The sequence below is a fragment of the Athene cunicularia genome (assembly GCF_003259725.1).
Source record: "Athene cunicularia isolate RWA chromosome 4 unlocalized genomic scaffold, athCun1 chr4_part2, whole genome shotgun sequence".
Lineage (NCBI taxonomy): Eukaryota > Metazoa > Chordata > Aves > Strigiformes > Strigidae > Athene > Athene cunicularia.
The window spans coordinates 24,444,037-24,467,910 of NW_020799099.1; the positions used below are offsets into that span (position 1 = coordinate 24,444,037).

At 38.8% G+C, this 23,874-nt stretch overlaps 1 protein-coding gene across 1 annotated transcript in view; it reads right to left on the reverse strand.

The window, feature by feature from the left end:
- The window catches only part of GATB (glutamyl-tRNA amidotransferase subunit B), a 65,529-nt gene that overhangs the window by 21,616 nt on the left and 20,039 nt on the right, over positions 1-23,874 (reverse strand). Inside the window, exons 2-6 of the mRNA XM_026847950.1 lie at positions 23,839-23,868; positions 21,653-21,803; positions 6,996-7,109; positions 3,636-3,834; positions 2,541-2,663 (exon numbers count right to left, since the gene is read on the reverse strand). Of these exons, the coding sequence (XP_026703751.1) occupies positions 2,541-2,663; positions 3,636-3,834; positions 6,996-7,109; positions 21,653-21,803; positions 23,839-23,868 (617 nt within the window). The remainder of the gene's footprint in view (positions 1-2,540; positions 2,664-3,635; positions 3,835-6,995; positions 7,110-21,652; positions 21,804-23,838; positions 23,869-23,874) is intronic.

The following is a 23,874-nucleotide window of genomic DNA, read 5'->3' on the forward strand; positions in this document are numbered from 1 at the left end:
GTGAAGATACCTACAGCTTCAGAATCCGTTCTGGTAAATAGACATTCAATTGACTAGAGAGGCCTTTGGTACACTTTGTAAAAGTAGGCTGGATGATAGCACACTGATTTCCTCTGTCTTCAGAGAGTCTTGCCAGACATGCAAATGAAGGACAAAGGTGCTGGAATGACCCAAAATCTCTTTCAAAAGAAGTGTTTTGCATGTGCTCCCTCTATGGGGTGAAATGAGTACTTGTTCCAAAAGAGCAATAGTCTTGTCCCACCCTTGCTTCATTTTGAGACATGACTTGCTTTTACTTGGATGTAGGTGTCAATGTGACAAGACAATGAAGTTAATCAGGCATAAGTGAAGCGAGAGCCAGGCCCCAAACATTTTTTAAAAAGTTTTTTTTTTCTTTAAGCCCACTTTAAGACCCATTTCTTTTCCTTTCACTTTGCAATGAAATCATCTTTTCATGTGCTTGTTGTTAATGAAATAACACCTGATAAAACTAGGCACTTGTCTTCACTGAACACCAGGTAGAATGAAGGTAAAATATGAGAATGTAAAACCTCCATTTGAAAGAAAGTAATTTTGATGAGGGAAAACCACACTAGAAAGTCCCTAAAAACATCACCTAGAAAAAAAAATCCAAATAGTTTTAAAGCCAACTATACTGGAGAAAGAATACTCCAAAACTGGAATTCTCCTCTAAAGTCATAAATCTCACTACTATAATAGATATCTTTGTGCAATACCAATCCTAGAGGGAAATTCAGCAGCAACACACAATAGTATATGAGTATGTCCATGAAGGCCTTTGAAGAAGCATGCAAACTGGCTGCTTGATAGTATCAACTGTGCCCCATTTGACACATGAAACACTAGCGTGAGAAAAGATTCAGAGGCGTACATAACATCTAACAATTATTATTTCTCCCTACATTAAATTAGATTTGCATCACTAGCCAGCATCTATTGGATCCTATTTACTGGGTGATACATGGACCACTCTGACTCAGTTCTCTAGGATGCATCTCACACTATGGACCAAATTTGTTGCCAGAACAGTGCGAGCAACTGACACAGGCAAAACCAGAGCTTACACTGTGAACACTAATAGGCAGCTGATAATTGGGCGCATGTGTGGAAGGGATGAATGGCCAAAATTGTACTTTTAAACTCTTAAGCAGCCGCCTGCTATTTGCTAGCTGTAACCATGGGCTGGTTGTAAATTTTGGTAACATTAGGACTGAGCAAAAATGGCATGACCTGAATCCTCCAATTAACAGAGACATGAGACAGTCACCACTTAGCAGGGTGATCACATGCTATGCTTCTGCACATCACCTATTGCAAAAACTAGGGCCTTAGGATTCCAGAAAGAAGAGCTGTTGCCAAAAGCAGGGTTTCCCAAAAAAGGAAGTGGTCTCAGAAAGACAGCAGTTATCTTGGCTAGAGACATCCTAGAGGTGGGAGAGAATCCCAAAGATCAGAGAGATGCATGGAGACAAATCACAGAATCAACTAGGTTGGAAAGGACCTTGAAGATCGTCCAGCCCAACCGTTAACCTAACACTGACAGTTCCCAACTACACCATATCCCTAAGCACTATGTCGACCTGACTCTTAAACACCTCCAGGGATGAGGACTTCACCACCTCCCTGGGCAGCCCATTCCAATGCCTAACAACCTGTTCTGTAAGGAAATACTTCCTGATATCTAGTCTAAACCTTCCGTGGCGCAACTTGAGGGCATTACGTCTTGTCCTATTGCTTAATACTTGGTTAAAGAGGCTCATCCCCAGTTGTCTGCAACCTCCTTTCAGGGATGCCTTGGGACCTTGACCTCTAACACCTGAGACTGGTACCTGCAAGCCTACTGCACAGCAACATGATTTTCTGGCCCATCTCCCCAGACCAGCAGTGATCTCCCTAGTGGGAAGAGAAATTGAGAACTAGTGAACATAATGCTGGAGGGGAGGGAGAGACAATGAGTGTGTGAAATAATCAAGTAGGGTAAAAGTTGCACTCTCGCTGGTTCTTAAATTAACCCCAGCACCCATGTCTGCTATGTGCTGCTGTTTACTCCATCTCACCCATGACACCAGCACGTTTACTACCAACACCCATTTTATGACTGAGACCTGACACACAAGATGATCCATGCTCCCACTACTTTGTCCCATAACTTCCATATTCTACAACTAATCCTTACTACATCTTCTGTGCTGCAGTGCTGTGGCAAGTCAGATGAGGACAGACAGGGAGAAACACAACAAGAACCCTGGGGACATTCCTCCTTGCCTAGGTTTATCCTGTAAAATTACTGTGTGAAGTGATATAAAATCTAGCACTGCAAAGCTCTGCAGATGAAGGCAGGCCCACAAGGGTCCCTCAAGCATGGCAGACATTAGGACAGGCTTGGAGGATTGTAAAAACATCTAGAAATGGCTGTGCATTGTAAGCAACCACAGAGCAAAATAACCAGAAGCTGCAAAACTCCTGCAAATGCAGAGAATTACTGGTGACAAGGGAACATGCCTGTCCCCCTTCTGTACCTGCCATGACTGCTTGGCTGCTCCCAAGTGTTTGAAGAATGAGCTGAAGCTCTCTGACTGCTGCAGCTGCTTCTTCCCCACAGCACATATCAGGCTCCATGACAACCTCCATAAGGCCGACTCCTGTCAGGGAAAGAGACAGGAGATTTTCAACAATAGCTTTTGATCTTGGCATATTAGAGTGCAACTGGCTAAACACATGAAAGCATTTGGGCTTTTTTTGAAAAAAATAAACTCCCATGTATTATTTAGTAACTGTCACTATGGGCCTAGCTGCAGATTGCTATAAAAACTTTTCCTTCTATTTTTTTAAAGAAAATGACAAACAGCAGAGAGTCCTCCACCCTTTGATGACATGCAGATCAGAAGGACATATTCCTCCTCTGCCTTTCTGTAGGAGAGCTCCCATTTAAAGCCAATTCAATTCCAGATTAAAATTAATTTATCTTTAACAGATGCATTCTCATTTGTACTTTCAGGTTTCAGCTTTCAAAGAATATGAGCAGTCACAGCCCTTAACTTCAATACACACCAGAGCACTGTCCCCCATCTCGGCTAGGCCATTCAGGTTGCTGCACATGTTGTGTGCTAATTTGGTTCATTCTGTTTACAATTTTGAAGTTTAAAGAGAAAATCTACATTTTTTCAATGCTAATAATTAAAAGAAATGTCTGACTCATGCACTAGACAAATTTCAACAGCTGCTCCTTCTATACAAACTTGATTCACTACATCTGTGATTTTTAATTTTTTTTTTTTTTAAAGAACAATGCATGCAGTGGCAAGAGCTTAAATAGCTGAATGGCTGTATATGACTGACATATACAGTTTTGAGCAAACTGGAGCCAACATATTTCTAACTGGCTATTGCCAATTGCCATCAACCAACAGCAATGGAAAAAAATCCACTGGCCATTAACAAATTCAAGTATTCCCCTGCTTCAAGTGTAACAGTAATTTTGATGAATTTTTATTTTCAAGATGAGAGACATCAGGCTGTTTTTATTTTTCATCTTTTCCCTATCACTGATTTACCTCTATAGACCCATCTTAAACAGAAACGAGGAGAAAAATAGGAAAATAATCTAAGCTTACCAGCTCTATTCAAGTCAACGAGAGTCTGGCTCCTTACGTCATCATGGAGACTCTTTCCACTGTCTTGCTCCAACTGAATTTGTTTAATCCTCACAGTTTTGGTCACCATCTGGCTCATTTTGTTGTCTATGCAGAGACTGTATGACAGACTTCCATTCACCGCAATAGGAACTCTTTGCTGAGTGATTTGATAGCCAGCCTGTCAACAAAATTAGCTTTATACTCAAATAAAACATTTGCTTTTCAGAAAGGAGCAGCACGGCCAAATGCAAATATTATAGGCTAAGAACAAAACTCAGAATGCAACATCTTCTATAGTGACCTGTATAAGAGGATAAAACACATGCACATGTAAATTCAGAAGTTATTTTGCTTAGCTGGATAAGAAGCAAGCTAGAAGACAGATCTAGAATTCAACATAGTTAAGAAGCTGGAGGTCTGGAAAAAAAATAAGAGTACTCCTCAATAAAGGCAAGTATAAGACACTATGCTAATACAGACATAATCAATAATCAACTGCATAACCACTTGCCAAGGATGATGTAAATTTCACTGATACTGCCTTGGGGCAGGAAATGACTAGAAGAGGTTCTTCCACACCTGTGGTTCTGTGATCATGTTAAATCTTGTCTGAAGCCAGTTACGGTACCTTCATCCCCAAGCTGGGACTATCACTCATCCTCCTATCAGGCTCAATATCCCTCTCTGTCTCTTCAGAACATTATTCATTAGCGGGAAGGAGAGGGAGAGGAAAGGCAAGGGCAGGGGGTGGAAATCAAGAAAATGAGAAAGCTCAATTTCATTAATGTAACAATTTAAAAGATAGACACTGCAACCCCACGTAAGGCACACAGCTGATAAATGCCACCTCGTGCCTGGTACTCCACTCAAAGGGAAAACTGCTAGCCAGAAAAGAGGCTGCCAGTCACAAGGTATTGCAATGATGTAAAAATGCAGAAGAGAATCAATTATTCTGTTGAGGTAGGGTCCCTATTTCTTCTTCCTTCCTAGGCTGCTTATGCCCCCCGTGACAAGAATTAAAAATAAAGCCTGCCAGATTTTAGTGAAATGGGCGGAGCATTTGCATATTTTGCAGGGAGGACAAGTTCGCTCTAAAATGTTGAGATGGTGACAGTGCAATGGAATGGAGAACAATGGTCTGGCCCTGTGAACAGCTCAATTTATAGATGCAATAAAGTGCATGACCGTCTAGCCATAATCACTGTAAGAAAATAAGTGACTCTATGCAGCCTATGCTAATTACACAGCTCTTCCCATCTCCTAAAACTTCTTATTAAAATGATTTTTTTAAAGCCTGAAATAGTGAGTGACAATAAATAACAAGAATCCCATTTCCCATCTAAAGCCCCATTTTCAGGAGTAACAATAATCCTATTGTCAAACGACCCTAAGAGCTGGATTTATTTTATCCGTTCTATACAGCTCATTAGCCTAAACTCTCCATCTTATTACAGGGTTCCAGACTAGACTGTTTCACTATGAAATATGGGTTGGGCAGCTTATTGTCAGTGCTTAAACTGCAGAAGTCAGCCAGTAAAGACTCAGAATTACATGTTTCAAGCTAATAAAACATGTCACCATCTCCTTGACCAAATTTCCACTCTTGTCTGACCAGAGGATCCTGTAACTCATGTCTGCAGACAACAGCAGCTCACTTGGTGCTGTACACACCTTCTTCCACCTCACTCTTCTCTGAACACATGGATGCAGTTTCTTTCTTATGACGACATTCTTCTATACAGCTTCTATGCAGTAGACTGATAGCAGCAGATGTCAGAAGAATATGAGAGATTGTTTTCAGTTTAACAACAGAAGCACCAAACGTGGTTTGCAAACAAGTCTGGGATGTTTTTGGTGTTTCTTTATGATGCATAAAAGGAATTGTGTATGTCATGTTTATATTTCACTTTTTTCTCCTTCAGGTCTGGAAATAGGCTTCAAGATAGTTTTACAAGTTAAAAAAAAAATACTGGCAATTCAAACTGGTTAGTTTGCATTTCACATTCCCAGGAGCTCACCACAGAGCCCCCAACAAAAGGGCCTCTTAATGGCTCACAAATATTAGCCAAATTATCCCCAGAAACAAAATCAGTAATTACATTAACTTCACAGAAGAGCCACAAGTCCCCAAAATAGAAGAAAACAAAACATAAATCTCTTCTGAGATCCAGGTCTCCAGTGGAGAACTATAACACAATAGTCTTTCTAAGGTGGAAAGCAATTGTATTTGAATATATTATGTGTAACTTCAAAATATTTCCAATGTCTGAACACAAGAGTGGGAGGAGAGAAAGCAGTTGGGTTAATAATACACCACCTCTACACATTAATTTGAGACCTGGGAAATCTCCCACTGTGCTTCTCTGGATGTCCGGGACACCTCACCTAAAGAGAGGATAAGCTAACATGCCTGATCTTTCTCAGATAAAACATATTTTTTTCTTTTAATGCACTCATCATATCTTTACCCCAAGATCAGAAGAACTAAAACTAGTATCCTCCTTTTGACAGATTAGCATTAAATTGAACATTCAGTACAAGTAAGCTGACAGGAAAAAAAAAAAATGTTTAAAAAGGTTCAATTTCATTAAAATAGGAAAAAAGGCCCAAACACTGCTGCATCCTCAAACATTGCTGCATCCTGTTGCAATGACAGAAGTCAGGTTCTTAAAGATTTCCATATCTCTACACCCATATCAAGAATGGCAAAATGCATTTGACTTCAGTGACACCTTCTACCAAATAAGCAAGCTACCAGCAAACCATACTGCAAAGACTCAGTTTCTCAGGGGTTTTTTTTTTGGTTTTTTTTGTTTGTTTGTTTGGGGTTTTTTGTGTGTTTTTTTTTTTTTTTAATTTATTTATGGGAACTACTGACTGAGAAAGTTTTAAAGGGAAATTAAATAATTTTAGGCCCCTAAGCACACACACAAAAAGACACTATTATGTTTATACCACTGGAACCTGTGTTTGTTATACATTCACTTTAAATGAAGGACTATTATCAGGCTGCTTTTACCCTAACAGACAATTAGTACTGAACAACAGGAATGGAGAACTTAAGGGGCAAAGCAGCTCCAGCTCCCAATTCAATTACATTAAGCTACTGGAATCGTGCAGCTAAGCAAGGAGTCAGCAATCAGAGCAATCATACTCAATCAGTGAGCACCAGGGTACAGCTCTCTATTCATCAGGGCACAGCGCAATATCCTGTTGGGGTGAGCAGAACACTGACTGCAAACAGAAAAAGCATCTCTTCATTCATCCCCTACTGCCATCCATACTCCAGACTTGTCCTTTCCTACAGATGTAAAGGGACCAGCTATACTGAATACTTACAGGCAGATCTGCATAGAAATAGTGTTTTCTGTCAAATAAGGACTTCTTGTTTATGCTGCAGTTGAGAGCCAGGCCTGTCATCACTGCTGCTTCTACACATCTCCTGTTGAGAACCTAAGAAAACATGACACATGGTTTTACTCAGATACTCAGTATGTAACAAATGTGTCTCCCACACATTGCCTTATATGGAGCATATACTCCACGTTGCTTGCCTTCAGCCACCATTAGATCTCTTTCCTTGTGTGGGTAGTTCTTATTCATCATTAAAGTCATCATAGCTACAAATCTGCAAAGCATTAAGATGAAAAAACAAGCCATTCAGTCATTTTGGCACACCACATAAGGAAGTTTGCACTGTTCTGCAAATATTCCAGGATTTTTGAATCTTCAAGGGTGCAAGAGACAAATCAGCAAATAATTGACTTGTAATCAACTGTCAGCTCATACTGGGATCTGGAAACACAGAAGATTTGCATTAGGGACTGCAGTGCGGTTACAGTAAAGCACTTCAGAACACCTGTAACCACAGAACACAGTGAATTAATCAATCTACACAGAGATTTCAATGCTTTGTTTAACCTGGATGAAGTTAAGCACACTTACATGCTTTGCCAAAACAGACCCAAAGAGACATCAGTTGATTCCATGACTACAGGTATACATGTACTTCCAGCACCCAGGTAACCCATAGGATTAAGGTTCTCACAGAATGCCACATGATCTGAAGACCCAGCAAGGGCTTAATGAAGAACTAAAGGAGGGAGAAAAATGTGGTTTCTTACCATGGACTCTCAGTACTACACCCTTTTATCTCTTCAGCAGTGTCAAGATCCAGAAAATAAAGTAAGTTCCACTCCCCAAAGTACTAATAAGCAGTGTTTCGAAGTTATTATTTTTTCAAATGTGCTCTCATTAATTTAATAGTTGGTTTAACTAACAACAAACAGATAAAACTGAGAAGAAAAAAAAAAGACTGAATTTGTCTTAGCACAACTCTGACATGCTCACACTTACAATATTTTGGAACAGGAACAGAACTTTATCCATCTTATCATGCACTGTTACAGCTGCCAAGAAGTCAATTTCCAGCAAGACCATTAAAAGGGGCACGTAATGTAAAAGAATCTACATTACTTCATCTGCATTGAACAGAACATAAAAGACTTAAATAATGTTTTCTTCAATGTTTCTGACAGTATTTACTTTTTATATTCTCTGCCTGATTTCTGAAAACAGATTAAGCAGCTGTACATTTCCCATCATCCAATGTCTTAAGCTGGAAGAGGAATCTCTTTGCTTTACTCATCTAGTATTTCAAAAAATATAAAAAACTCTTCATGTAACAGAAACTTAAAAATTACTTATACAGACAAGAAGTTAAGTATTTAAGACATTTAATGAGGGAACTTTCGGATCTTTGGTGTAGCTATATATGGCTAACTGGAACGTATCATCTGTTTGGGCAAATTTTATTTAAAAAATATAAAAGATACATAAAGAAAATTTTAAATGAGAAAAAGAAAGAACAATTTCCCTTCAAAATACTGCAGCAAAATGAACACAATCAGTTTTGACTGTAATGGAAAGCAAAATTGGTAACTACAAATATTAATTTATTTTAGTATCATAGTTGCAAGTTCACTGTTCAGTAGATGCTCCTGTGTTCAACAATTTAATACTTCCAGACATTACAGATACTTTTTTTAACTATCAAAGGAAGCTTGTAACAGTGCAGTGCTAGTCAAATTGTTCAATGTTTAAAGTATCATAGTATTTCTAAATACACAGGCAAAATTTCCTCCTACTAAAGCCTTATGGCATGATCCTGTTCAGCTTTACAAATTCAGGAGGACGGTGCCAGACAGCTCTTCAGCAGCTGGTCACCAGAAACCATCAAGGCTCCATAAGGACTACATAGACTCAGAACACCACTGCATCAAAGTAGTGAACTGGTGCCTTGCTACACTTTCTGATGGTGCAGGGGCTGTGACTGATAGTAATTGTAGAATGAGACCAAATCCAACTCCTGAGTCACAGTCAGTTGCAGGTGCCTGGTAGCACGTTCTCCAAAGACAGGTGAAGTTTAGCTAATGATTACACTGCAACTAGTGCCTTTGACCACTTACTCTTCAATTTTTGCTTCAGACATGAGTGGTTTTGCTTCAAAAAACATATACTTTTGCTTCAAGCAGGAGTGTATCTTACTCATCATCCTAAGTGATAACACTGTTTTGAGGTGAAAGAAGTAATTCCCACATACATACTATTTACACCACTGAGAAGCTTTTTCGCTACTGCTGCTGAGGCATTTTGGTGGGTCTGGGGAAAAACTGCATGAAAATTTGAAGTACTGATTATTTTCTATGTAGTGCTACTAAGCACTTAGATGACTGTAATGTATGTGTGTCTCCTGTGTACTGGGTCACACCAGCCAAACCACTGTACATACGCTGTTACTCATTCACTAGTACCACTTCCTGTGCTACTTCGTTATCGACCTCTGTGGTGATCGAAGGCATTGCAAAGCAGGTAGTTCCCACTAGGGCATACTGAGATGTCTACCACGCCAATCTGCTTCCTCTGCCCTGTTTGACTCTAAAAACCAAACCAAAACAGAAAAAAAAACCCCAAACCAGATCAAGGCTAGATGACCCTCTACTTCCTCGAAAATCAAAACTTATTTATTTAATACTGGTCCATTTCTGAAGTGACTGCTACTACCCATTCCAGCGATCAAGACTGTGTGCATAAAGTGGAGCTGGTTAATGCTGTAAGAGTGGGAAAAGCAGTGAAAAAACTTCAAAACACACATTTCCTTAACACATGGTGCCCAGACAAACACAGGACAGGATGGAGATCCAGTGATTTGTGTTGCCATGGCACCAAGAAGGAATCCAAAGTGAGGTGGAAGCCGCCCAGTCCCGTTCTTCCACTTTTCTCAAGGAACATTTGACATGACTATGCAGATTTATCTCCTGCTCTTCTCTCAAGGACTGTTTTGCAGTACTCCGCAGACCTTATCTCTCATTCTTCCTCTTTTCCCACAAAACCAGTGCACACCTTGCACCAAGGAATGTGCTGTGTCATTACTCAAGAAACAATGGCTTGACCACGGTCCCACCCACTCACGCATACTTAGATAAATACTACCCCGAATTTGTATCTAACTTGGAGGGACGATAATCTGATGACAAACTGGAGGGACAAATCGATGGGTTTGTGCTCCTCACCCCCCTGCCCCAAAGGCACGCCTCTTGGTAAGATTTGGGCCCTCAGCTACACTAAGTGATTACCAAGGAATTAAGTGCGTGTGATTAAAATCGGGTTTTGTGTGTAGCGCTATATAGCCAACCTGCAGTCTGGGCATTTATCGTAGGCAATCTCAAAGAGTCTGTAGAGGTTGCATAAGAAAAAATCGTGCTATTCGTGAACCTGACTGCTTCTCTTGAATGCAACCAGACCTACAGCATACAGGCTGTTCGTGCATCTGGTGTCAGGCCTACAGTTACGGCCATGATTGGCATACCTAGTAAGAGATAAATCCAGCTGCCCCTAGCCCCTCTAATCTCTGCGGACCAGCTAGAAACCAAGGACATTGATCTATTACCAAACGAATTCATTACCTTAAATGCAACAGTTAGGCAAACTACTACTTTTCCTTCAAACAAGCCTGGCTTTTCAAATAATCTACAGTGATAAACATCAATTCAGTATGTGAAACTTCCCATACTAATGACCTAGAATAAGTCCTCCAAACTTGGTTATGCAGTAAACTGTTATTAAGTTGACAGTTTTGACTAGCAAGGATTTAAATTACTGGCTTGAACCAACAAGCTGCCAGTCTGATATGTTAGCGAAGTGGTGGCCTTGAAAGAAAGCTATGTAGTTTCTGGATAGCTATGGACAAAACACAAAAGCCTGTAACGCATCTTAAATATTTCTGGTCTTCCAAAATGGATGCATCTCTCCTAGGTATGTAGGGAAAAATCTGAGAGAGCTATCACAAAAGGAAATGTAAATTGTTTGTATTGGAAACTCATGAAAAACCTTTACACCACCAGCAGCATTTCCCTTGTAGCTACACTATCCTGCTCAAGCACCATGGTAACTAAACACTAAAGGAATGAAAGAACAACCCAACAAAGATCTCTCTTTCTGATATGCGTCTATTCTTTATATGTAGTTCACAAGTGGAAAGACTCTTTTTAAAAATTTATCAGCTTTATTTGCAAGGTCAGTTTCATCAAGACCTTGGTTTTTAAATAAAAGACTATTCAATAGCTATACAAAACTATACACAATACCTTCAACGGCATAAATTCCCACTAAAAGCAATTTTTTAACAGCAGGTTTACTCCTTATATTAATACATTAAAGAAAGCGGGTCCCCTTTTAGGTTAAGGTATATGTTTCTATATTTAGTAAATGATCATTTTTACATTTTAAAGAGTAGGTATGCAGCTTCTTGTTTTGCTAACGAGTATTATATAGAATAAGTGAGGGGGGGGAAAAGAAGAAACATCTAGAACTCTCTCTTGAAAAAAGTTCATTTTGCTACATTAAAAAAAAAAGTAATCTTTGCCATAACAGTAGCACACAGGAAGCCTAAGTTAACATATTCCTTGTACTAAACACAGTAAAATCAAAATAATTCCGTGGAAAGTTTTTGATTCTAGGTTCAGACATTTTAATAAAGTAGATTTCATATTAATTGGCTATCTTAAGACCTTAATTCCTACTTATAATCATGAAGAAATCAGCATTATCAGATTAACTACAGGACCATTTATCTAAGAAACATTTAATTTTAGCTCCTTTTCATTCAAAATAACAGCTGGAAGAAAGAAGTAGTGCAATGTACTCAGCCAGCTCTCTGTAGACCAGGCAGTAATCTTTAGAACCCTCAACAGATACATCTAATCGTATTTCCCAGTACTCCCATTTCATATCACTCTGATTTTTATTTGCTTCCACTAATGGATATATTCCATCTTCCTATTCTTCCTGTGGTAAAAGTATCAACTTGCTGCAATATATGGTTTTTTGAAGTACAATCATAAGTTAAACTCCAAAATAAACGACTCATATCTACTTAGTCTAAATGTAATTGTGACTGTTCAGTCTGACACTGCAGATAAGTACCTCAACACAGCCTTCTTCCTTGGCATCCTCCACACACACAGAAGGGCGTAACTGTCTTGTAGTTATGCATGTACAGAATGTATGTGACAATAAATGAAGAACTAACCAATTCCCAAATGACCTATTTATTTCAATAGGTCTAGAATCAGACCCCATCCCTCTAAGCATACAGTAAAAATTTAAAAAATAAGCCAACCTAAGTCTTGCCATTTGTTTGGTCTGCAAAGAGCTCACATGTTCCAAAACCAGAAGTCTCTAACTGCAAGAGAAATTCAAAGAGAAGGGCAGCTTCTGTTTAGGGTCTTCTCTATTTCAGCCCAGCATCTACTTCACAGCGTATTTCCTGCCCTAATATGAGCATTATGTTCTTATCCCTAAGGAAAGTGGCAAGGGAGTAAGAAAGGAAGCACCAGACATTTTAAATTAAAATCTTTGATTAATAGAGACAGATCCCATCTTAAGAAAAAAGAACAAAGTGGCAACTGAGAAGTGGAAGCAGCAGAAGGGGGAGGGGGGGGAGGGGGGGGAATTAAATATACACCTTAATACATTTTGCAACTTTATCTTTCTGCAGTCTAGTACCAAGGATGTATGCCACTATACAAAATGTAATATTATTCCTAACCTTGTCCAGTGGCAAAATTGGCTTGTGATGATGCAACTGACACTTGTATCTTAAAACCCGAAATTTTAAGAAGTATCCAGCTCCCAAACATGTTACCTTATGTGTACTCAAAGAATAAGAGAGCACGCTCTCTCAAAGCTGAAGAGCTAGTCTGAGAGCTCCTATCAAAAGGCTTAGAATTGGAGGAAGCATCTTCCAGTGTCTGCAATGACCAGAAAAATTCAGTAACAGCAGGGAGAAATGCGACCCCTGGGAATAAGAAAAATAGGAAGGTATCACCAGATATAGAGCTATTGAAATACTGACCACCTTCTGCGTTTCTCAGTCCTTTGAGACAGTTTGCTAAAAAACTACAGAATGGAAAATCCATGCATACTACTGTGTGGGCAAAGGGGTCAATGGTCTCAGTGGACTAAATCTATTTTCTGGGGTGGCAGAGAAGCAGCCAATCCAGTGGCATTACCCCAAACTAGTGATCTTCGTGTCTCAGATTGTGTCTCAGAACCCATCATCAGTGGCTAAAATAAAATAAACTTCTACAATGCAGAATTGGTTCCAAGCAAGAGAACCCACAGGGAAGACAGAACAATGCAGTGGAAATACAATGGTTCATGATATCCATAAACAAACACTATGTTTCTATGGTATTCCCATCAAGAAGTCCAGTATCTCTATAACATCCATGCCCTCTCTGTTGACAGTGTACTCTCCTGTGTCTGTCACCATCTTTTTTTTTCCCTGACATAAGGATGCTCCCTCTCTTAGATCAGTTGAAATTTAAACCATTGATAATGCTATCTGATCCAGGACAAGTTAAATATGGGAAGATCCAGAAAAAACACTTCATTGCTTCTGGAGGTAGGATCCTGAGCAATGGCTAAAGCCCAAGTTGCAGAATGTGATCAAATCCAAAGTAAAACAAAGCTTTGAAGTGGACCTTCTCAGGCCTTTTTTCCTACAAGCTCCACAAAAATGCTAAAAAAGGCTTTTAAACATTAATAACATCTGTCTTCTTCAGTATAACCTAGATTGTTTAACTTGTTAAACAGAGCACTTAGGACAGAATAGAGTCTATAAACCAACCCGTGCCCTGTCTATCCTTGTGGATGGTCCTTTGCTTGTTAGGCCTGGTGAGGGCCAGCTCTGTGGTTTTCTGAGTTGTTAGAGACTCTGACCCTTGATACATATTGACTGTCATTTTCTCCCTCTGCTTTTCCTTGAAATCTTTGTGTATCTGAGAGCCCACACTAAACACACACCAAAAACCTTCTAGTCCTTTGCTCTGCCTCACTTTTTCCTCCATTTGTTGTGTCCTGAAACATGCTTATTTACTCCCCAAAGAGGTAGCCATCTTTCCCACCAGGCTGACCCAGATCTCTTAAAAGCAAAACATAAAAATTGAGAGTAAACCAGAAGTGGTCTATCACACATAGAGACAAGAATATACTAATTCAGGAAAATAATAGGCAACATAATGCATCAATTCTTGCAAAAAGCTATTAAGAAAACAAACTAAAATTCTTTGTTTTTAATAAAGTTGTTCCAGAAGAGCAGAAACAATGAAGACTAACTTCCTATAAATAACTGCCCTGGTTTGTTTTACCTAAGCAGCGACCTCAACACTCTCTCTTCCATGGTTCTCCCATCTTCTCCCCATTTCATCAAACACCCCAAACTGAGAATAAAGTGTCACAGATACCTTAATAACAGCAGCCCAAATAAAGCTGAGAGCAGCGGGGAGAAGAGAGAACAGACTCAGTTGCTGATTTCCTCTTCATGTGCTTGTTAATATATTCACAAAAACGTCTACAAACCTAAAATTTTTTGAGGCAAATGTGGCTGAACTTGGCAGTCAAATTGCAAAACTAGCATTTCTGTATAGAAAAAAATTGTTGCAGTGTCAAAATCTGCACATGTAACAAAAACACCAGTTGCAGAAGTTTACATAATCCTCTCAAAATCAAATACATAGTCATAATATATTTAAGGTGGCAAGGTGGCTGATAATCAGAGAGAACACAAAGAAATTAATTTTACCCTAGGAGTCAATTACAGCCTAACTGCACCAAGATAAGTTTCAAACAAAATACATAAACCTGACAGTTATGCAACACTACACACAAGACAGCTAACCATGAAGAGAACAAAGACCCAGCCTACAAGTACTGTTGGACAAGTTTCCTAAATACCTTTCAATGAAAGGTATTCATTCAGAGAAAGAATTGTTAAGAAGAATGAAGAAGCAAGATGTCAGTTTGCAAAGTTAAAATGCTAACAAATTCCTAGAACCATGATTGTTGCAGAAACTTTTGCTTAACAGAGCACTACTTTCATACACATGTACACAATATACTACCTTGGATTTCCTCAAAATGAGTCACTTGGAACCAGACTGTTTGTCCACATACTGAGAGAAAATTAAATCAAACACTTATCAATGCCAGAGCATATATAGATACTATTAACAGAAGTAATAGAAATTTGCCCCAAAAAATTCCACTCACGGTTCAAACTTTTAAAATAAAGAAATTCCCAGCCCAAGAAAAACATGGGAAAAAGCTAATGTGTGTTTCAGCAGCAATTTCAGACTGAAACCAGAAAGAGGGTACAATGATCTGTCTAGTTGTCATGTAATGGTCATGCTCTCCAAAAGTACTAAAGATGGCACAATAACTGCAGTAACAGAACTGTGTGAAAGAAAGGAATCAAGATACTGCAAACTCTTGCTCCCCACTAAGAAGTAGAAAAATATCTGTATAAAGCAAAAGGTAAAGCAATACAAAAAAATTAAAAAAAAAGAGGAAACCACAAAAGGAGATAAGAGAAAATACATAGATAACATCACTGATGCATTGAAGGATCAACTGAAATAGGTGATAGCAAGATGTTTTATCAGATCAATGCTGTTCTAACTGGCAAGTTTACATCAGCCAGAGGGACCTGTTAAGGATGAACAGGAAAGCCAACAAGAACAACAAAAAGAAAGACAGCTCAAGAGGTAGCACAGTTACTGAGGTGCTAAGCAGACAAAGCCCTACAGGAACTGTTAGCCTTGACAAAAAGATAAAACACCCAGAATGAGTGTCATAACTTCTAACAAATAAATGAGACATGGAATAAAGCAAGAGAAAACCTTACAGGGGACTCCTCCAAAGCTTGAGAGAAGAGCAACAAATGTCATCAAATACTTCAAAGCATAAAAGCAGAGGCATTTTCCAAAAAACAGCATTTACAGTTAAGTACGAAATAAAGCTGAGCTAAGCAACTGCAGTAACAGAGGAAGTATAACACTTCTCAGACCTCAGTGAAGGAAATTAGTTCCACAGGTGACCCTGGGGCTGTGAATGATCCTATGAAAGAGAAAGAAATAGAATAACAACTCCCACCATAACCCAGCCCTGAAAGTTGCCTGAAGCAGGCCTCCCTCATCTTTCAAAGACCTCTCCTGACCAGCACAATGTCACTGAACTGATTAACAGCTTAAAATTAAGGAGGCAGGCTTTAATCCATCATGCACTCAGAAATTTAAGGGTTTATGAACTGCAAAGGCATTCTCAGAGAGCAATGGTTTGAAAGCCTATTTCACTCCTTTAGTTTTTTCTAAATTATGTGGGATTTTCTTTTGAGACGCTTACTGGGACTGCAAGTCCAGAAAGCTGGGACTGTGTGAGCAACAAAAGACTGAACCACTGATGATACAATGCATGTCGCAAACCCAAATATTATCAGGAAAGGACTGCAAGAGAAAGGTACCATCAGTTTCTAAGAAAATATTTTTTTGCCCCTCAGCACAATTATTACAGTTTTACTGAAAGAAGTAACAAGCAGTTAAAGTGAACCTAGACATAAGTAAATGGTTTAAAACAAACATGAACTCAGTTTTTCCTTCAGCCACTACCACTAAATTTATTTTGAGAGGAGAGCTCATGGATACAACAACCTAGGCATCATGTGGTTTCAAAGAAAAGAAGAAAATTTATGTAATGGAAACTAAGCCAACATGCATATAAAGATCAGAAGATTGTCCAGTTCCTCAAGAAAACTGCGTGCAATTAAAAATGTGGTTATCAAAAGTCAAGCTAAGAAGCAGGGTTTTTTCAAAGCAAGTACTACAAGAAGAGAGTAAATTCATATGCATGCCAGCAGGAATGTCAAAACAAAACTGAAATCACAAGTTGGTAAAGCAGCTGTTGCAATCACCAGATTTAACAGGCACAGGATATCAAAAAAAAAAATCTAGTTTCAAGGTGTAAAGTATAAATTCTGGTCTCAAATGCTGTTTCTGTTCCAATATGTACAGCTGACAGACAGATCCACCAAAATCTCACACAAACTTCTCAGTGCCTTTGGAAGCAAATGCATCGGGTAAATTCTGTATATGAACAACCTTTAAAATTAATCATAAAGTCTGATAATCTATCACCCAAGACATCTGGAAAAAAAAACTGGGCATCTGCCACTGCCAAGGATGCTTACAGTGTCAATATAGGAAGGGAAACTAAAGCACCCTCTACATCCCCAAATTTAACCCTGTCACATCCCTGGGCAGCCTTCTCAACAGCGCAGCACTGCAGGGTGGGAAAGGCAACAGCATGATACATGTGCTCTCTGCTACTGTACAGTGTTGCAGTGACATTCCTCAGCTTTGGAGAATTTAGAGTTTGTAGTTTAAGCCGCCAGTGGTGCAATACCAGAAGGAACAAGGGCTAATAGTTGTTCTAGCCCTGCTTTCTTCCATGAAAAGGTGCATCTGGTTGCCCGACTGTCATTATACAGGTAAGAGAAGACACAGTAGGACCCAAATGCTTCCTTCTATCACTAGTTACAGAGGGAAAACTAAAGGAGTTTACTACAGGAGGATATGAAAATCTAGGTGCAGGATAACAGCAGTGAGTGAGTTGTCAAGTCCTAAAGGATGTCCAGTTGAACAGGAAAAAATTGTATATTCAGATGAAATTACGTATCTCTCATGATATTCTACAGCACTGTTCAAGACAGATCTTACTCTGTTTCTTGAGGTCAGAAGGTATTTACCTTTTCTTCATTAGAAAGAGAGACTGATCATTACCAAGTGTTTCTGAAAACTCTTATCTTAAAAAAAGATAAAACAGATGCTATTCACACTCTGAAGAGAATGAAATTCAAATGCATGAGAAGGTGTCAAAAATTTCAAAATACTTAAGACTCTAGGGCTAACATTCATCCAAATCTTATTAATTTAAACCTCGGTTATGTAAATCCTAGATTATTTCTTGCCTGCAAAGAAAGAAGATCAGGCTTTCACTTTAGTCATGCAGGAGACAAACGTAAAATGTGCATCTTTTCATGTGATTAACAACAAAGACTGTAAGCATAGACGAAAGGGTTTCAGCCTTTAGCTACTAGATCTACCATCTCATTTCTGTGGCTGAGCTATAATTAACCTTTAGTCAGCCACCTCAATCATGAGAACAGATAATCACGGATTCTCTTTCTGTGAGCCCAGTCTTTATAAACCTCAGAATTTTCAAATAGGATAAATCAGACTGGGAGGGCAACTGCCTTTATGGATCCACAGAAGAATTTCAGATCAACCTGCAGGGATGACACACTACAGTAGGCCACCATGTGTAGCCTAAAACTTATAACAGGTCTTCTAAAGACAACAAGCTAAGATCATTGCCAAGTCCATTCATGAGGTAAAAAAACAGGCCTTTGCACATTTCCTTACATGAAATGTAATGTATGTAATCACATGTAGTCCCAAAGAAAGGAGATTCTTACAGTAATTTGAGTAAGATGCTATCTGGTCTAGTAGTGAGGGACTCCATCACCACAGTGTACAAGAAGGGTATGCCACCTAGTCTCAGTACTTCTACTTCTTTAATCAAAGCTTTGCCATATCATTTTTTCTGTTTCACGCCAAACAAGAGCACACCTGCATAGCTGTTCTTGGCTGTAGCTGTCTCTCAGAGGCATGTTATGAGAGCAGCGTAGTGACATGGCCTTGACAGTAACACTGTGATTGCCCTCCTAAGGCCTACTTGCAGCAGAAGCATAAAATAAGCTGTATTACAGTACAGGAAGAAAATAGTGGAAAGATGAAGGAGGACTAAGCACATTGTTCTAGCTTCCCTTCTCCTGTGCAGAGGACAGCAAAGGCTCACATCCACATTCATCAGTGACCCAGAAATGTATAGCCAACAGAAAAGCTCCCTTTAGTACCATTCTTTCCGGTCCTGTTGTCAAGCAAAAAACGCTAGCATGGTTGTCTACCACAACCATCTCATGGTCCCACAGTAAATTTAAATCCCTGTGACACTGAAAACTGCCCCTATAGTTCTCAGTTAATAACAGCAGTTATTCTCTGCTACAGACAGCACAGCTACTGTACTAAAACTCTGCTATTTTTTTTTGTTTCTCAACTAAACAGAGTCAAAGTAAAGGCTAAATATTTACCTTCTAAAGAAATTTATTAGGCAATTATCTTAACATTTGTTGTTTTGGGTTTTTTTACAAATACTTGGAAATTTTCAAGAACTACCCTCCATCTTTCAAAATCCAATTCTATTTCAGATACTATCCCATATACAAACACATACAGTTATTTCAAGAAAGTAAGTCCAACTGTTTGATTCCAGAACAAACATCAATCTCTAATTCCTTTGCAGCAAGTATAACAGGAAAATAAAGCTGTAACTACTGACTGGATTTTGTATCACATTCTGACATGCAAGAACATGTATTTTGTAACATTCACTTGCAACTCTATTTTCACCAGTACTACAGTGAGAAAAATTTTTCTTCTCTTTGTATAGATAAAAGTAGCTGGTAGAAGCTAAGATAGTATCACTGCTTTTAAAGTAACCTAACCATTCTGGTTTTTGCTTCTCAGGTGCAGTTAAATTCTCTGCCAAAGCCCACATGTATTGAATTTTCCTTACAAAGGTCATACCAAGCCTCATTTGTAAATCACTTTAACAGAGGAAAAAGCAAAAAAAGCCCTTCCAGTAACACACATAAAAATGAAACTCTTCATAAATACTCGGGTTTGTTCATTCAAGAACAGTTTTATACTTGACTGAAGATAAGCACTAGACAATTAACAAGGATTTCTGTGCATTAACAGAACATTAAGTAAAAGGTCTAAAACCAAAATCTTGAACCCTTTTACAATTTGTGACTATTAACTCTCTAACCTAGCCCTGTCCCCAGATGAAAGGAACTAATTTTCCATGTTTAAGTCTAACCAGATTCTTTTAAAACCAAACAATTGCATAAGATTCCCAGTCTCTCTGGAAAGTTTGCAAAATATCCATATAGTTAGATCTGAAAGTCAGCCTTGAATTGTCACTGAGATCAGAGTGAAGTCCAAATTTTATCAGCATCTAAACTTCACTTCCTTAGGTTTCAATACATTCACAAATACAGAATGAATATATCAACTCATTTAACGTTTTAAGGATCACACGGCATATATCGAGACCCTAGAAGTCCAGCTATAAGTTAATTCTCAATTTCAGAATATTATTTAAGGCTGTATTATGGTGATGAAATGCTTCTAATAGACTAAAAAAAAGTATCTGCAACTGGAATTCAAACCTCCAGTGAAAACAATTTTGCATTAAACACTTTGACTCTATTTGTCCTGGTTTCAGCTGGAATAAAGTTAATTTTCTTCCTAGCAGCTGATATAGTGCTGTTCTGGATTTGGATTTGCTGTTTTAGTTGTTGCTAAGGAGTGTTATACTAAGTCAAAGACTTTTCAGCTTCGCATTATGCCCTTTCATACCATATGACATCATGCCCAGTATATAAACTGGGGTGAGTTGGCCAGGGGACACCATGGTTTGGGGACTGGCTGGGTACTGGTCAGCAGGTGGTGAGCAATTGTATTGTGCATCATTTGTTTTGTATACTCTATTATTATTATTTTCCCTTCCTCTTCTCTGTTATTAAACACTCTTTATCTCAACCCATGAGTTTTACTTGTTTTTTCACCTCCGATTTTCTCCCCCATCCCACTGAAGGGGAGTAAGCAAGCGGCTCTGTGGTGCTTAATTGCTGGCTGGGGTTAAACCACACCACCATTATAGTCTCTGCATGCTTGTCACATGAGGCAATGTTAAGTCATTCAATATTTCTATTCACTGTTTAGTAAACACGTTATACTTTAAAAACTATTATTTTTATATTAAACTTGTTAGATTCCAAGAGAATTCTACTGTCATAGCCATCACAAAGTTATAACTAAGCTGTGACTTCAAAAATTTATTACGTTGACACTAGTAAATCTCATTGCTAAGTGTTAGCTAGCTATTCTAACTTATTAGTTCACAATGTCTCACAAAGATCACATTTTTAAAAAATTAAAATTGTTTTGCTCTGGAAATAGGAACGGTTAACACTTCCCTAAATCAGAGACTTTCTACTTAAGCAGCAAAGTACCTCTACAGTGAGATATTCCAAATGGCAAAGGACAGATACATAAACAAACATATGGCAATGTAACATCAAATGGCCACTCAGAAATCTAAGATGTTCTTCTCTCATAGGATTTATTTATCTCTCATATTTAAGGAATTTCCTGTGTGGCATACTAACCAAATACACCCTTCTCTGGCCTCAAAGAAGTATCGCGATTCCTTCAGTATGCTGAAGTGACACTCCTTATTTTTTTCCCTTTGCAGAGGATATCAAGTATCTGTAGTGATAGTCAGGGAGTGAGTAAACCGAAAAGAAACAGTACTAAGCATCTCATGCTGTCAAACAACCAGAAAATACAAAACTATAACACTACTGTAAAAGTAGTTCTGTAGTCAAATCTAGGGAAGAACAAAATATTAGAAACATAGTCAAAATTGTCTGACATTAATCCTGATATAAATTAAGTCAAAGCATAACTTACTGGTAAAGTTCCTGGTAAAGAAGCATCAAAGAAAGATACCAAAGAGTTAGGAGGTGCTGCAAACTGGACTTGGGAACCAGAGAAAAGTTTAGAGTTGGAACTGATCTGTGCATGAATTTCTAGGCCCACAACTGGTACCCATGGAGTAAGACTGAAAAAAAAGAAAAAGAGAAGGAAAATAGAATTTAAATATGGATGACCCCATAAACATCTAAAAAATAAGAATTAAAAACTTCTAATTTAACAACAAAAATTAGATTGTAATTGTAAAAAAAAAATTGTGATATTGTAAATACATCTACAGTGTAATGGCAAAAGTTGTGCTGCAGTACTGGAGAACTGAGCCTGACAATATATATGGAGAGGATGCTATGGCAAAGCGTCTTCATTATATAAAGAAAAGAATGCCGTAAAAAAGAAATGTAATGGTTTGGAACTTTTAACTTTTCCTTACATGAGAAACCTTAGAGAAATTAATGAGGCAAACTTGCATGCTGGATGAACCCTAATTTGGTACCTCGTGAAAAATCACACAATCATCATAAATATCAATTAATTCTCAGGTAGTTTGATAAATCTCCAACAGACAGGTGGCATAATAAATTATGTATTCTTTGTCAGCTAGTAACTTGCATGCTGGGAAAGGTGGCTCTCCAGAGCAGTGTTAGTAGCATATTAGCATAAACATTAGTAATCTGGTAATAGAGAAATCATCATTTCAACTAGAGAGTGACTGCTCTCTGAACATATTCCACAGAATAAAGCTTCTCCATATCATCTAAAAAGTAATTGCAATTCTCACATCCATAACCTTTATATGGACAAGAGAAAAAGGTCACCTTTACAGTATGAATTGCTTGACAGTTTCTCTAAGTAATTATCTGGCCTTGTACAAATGAAGTGGCACAAATAATATTTCAGTGATGAAATCACATTTGTATGGCAGAATACTTCAGCAGTGTAAGTACCCAGATAGCTATAGGAGATAAGCAAGCTATTGAAAAACATCAAATATATCAAGTACAGCGTTCCTTCAAAAGGTGAAGATAATACATTGCCAAGATTTTAGTTCTGTCTGCCCTCCAGCAGATGAGGACATCCCTACAAACACCAGACTAGTGATGCAGACAACACTTATATCACTGCTTTAGAAATATTATCATAAATGATTAAGGTTCAGATGTCTAAAGGAGGTAACATATTCTCTTTTACTGAAACATGATATTTTGGTATTTTTAAGTACTCATAAAAATAATAATACCTCAACGTTTAGGGAATAAACATTGGGGTTGGGTTTTGTTTTGGTTTTGTGTTTTTTTTTTTTTTAATTTGTGGGCCAATTTATTTCAGCATTTCCTATATTCTTTAGAAATACATCTCCATCACATTATGACATTAAAAATTACATCAGGTTACCCTTAAACAGTGTGCTGGCTTACACTCAGATAAATAGGTATGTGCATCCAGTCCTACTAACAAAACCAATGAGAAACCTGCAATTTTTTGCCATTATTTGTTCAAGGTTTGTTTATTTGTGTCTCAATCACCAGCATACTTCTGCCGGTGTCTGCACAACTTAAGTGATCAACTGTGCAGAGAAAAACCTGAATCTCACCAGAGAACATGAAAGCTTGTACAGGCTGTAACTTTCAGTTGCAGCAATAATAAAATGCTCCGTTCCGGGCACACTGTCGAAGTTTCACGATTCTCCACTGGAAGAGAAAGCTTCCTTTGGACCAGAATAAACCTTCAAAAATACTTGTGAAAATTGGTGCAGCCCTTGGTTTATACTCCGAACCCGTGAATGCTAACGCCTTCTAATTTGCTTGCATTGCGTCTGGGTCTTATCACAGCCAAACGTGGCAAAGGGACACAGCGCCCCTGCCAAGACAAATACTGTTTGGGGTTTTTTGGGGAGGGGTGTGAGATAAATGCGTGCTGGGAAGGTGCTGCCAGCCACGAGCAAGCTGCAGATGCCTTAGACGGCTCAGCAAATGGTGTTTAAAGCGGGCCCTCCTGCTCTCACCATGCCGCCGCCCAGCTCCCACAGCCGCTGCTCTGCCGCCCGAGCGCGGCTACCCCAACCGGGGCCCGGCCCCCGCCCTGCGGCTCCGCCCTGAGGGCGGACTGCCCCAGCGGAGAGCCACCTCCACCGGCCCCTCTCCCCGCACCGTCCGCTACCGTACCCGCTATTCCCTGCCGGCACCGCCCCTCCTCTCACG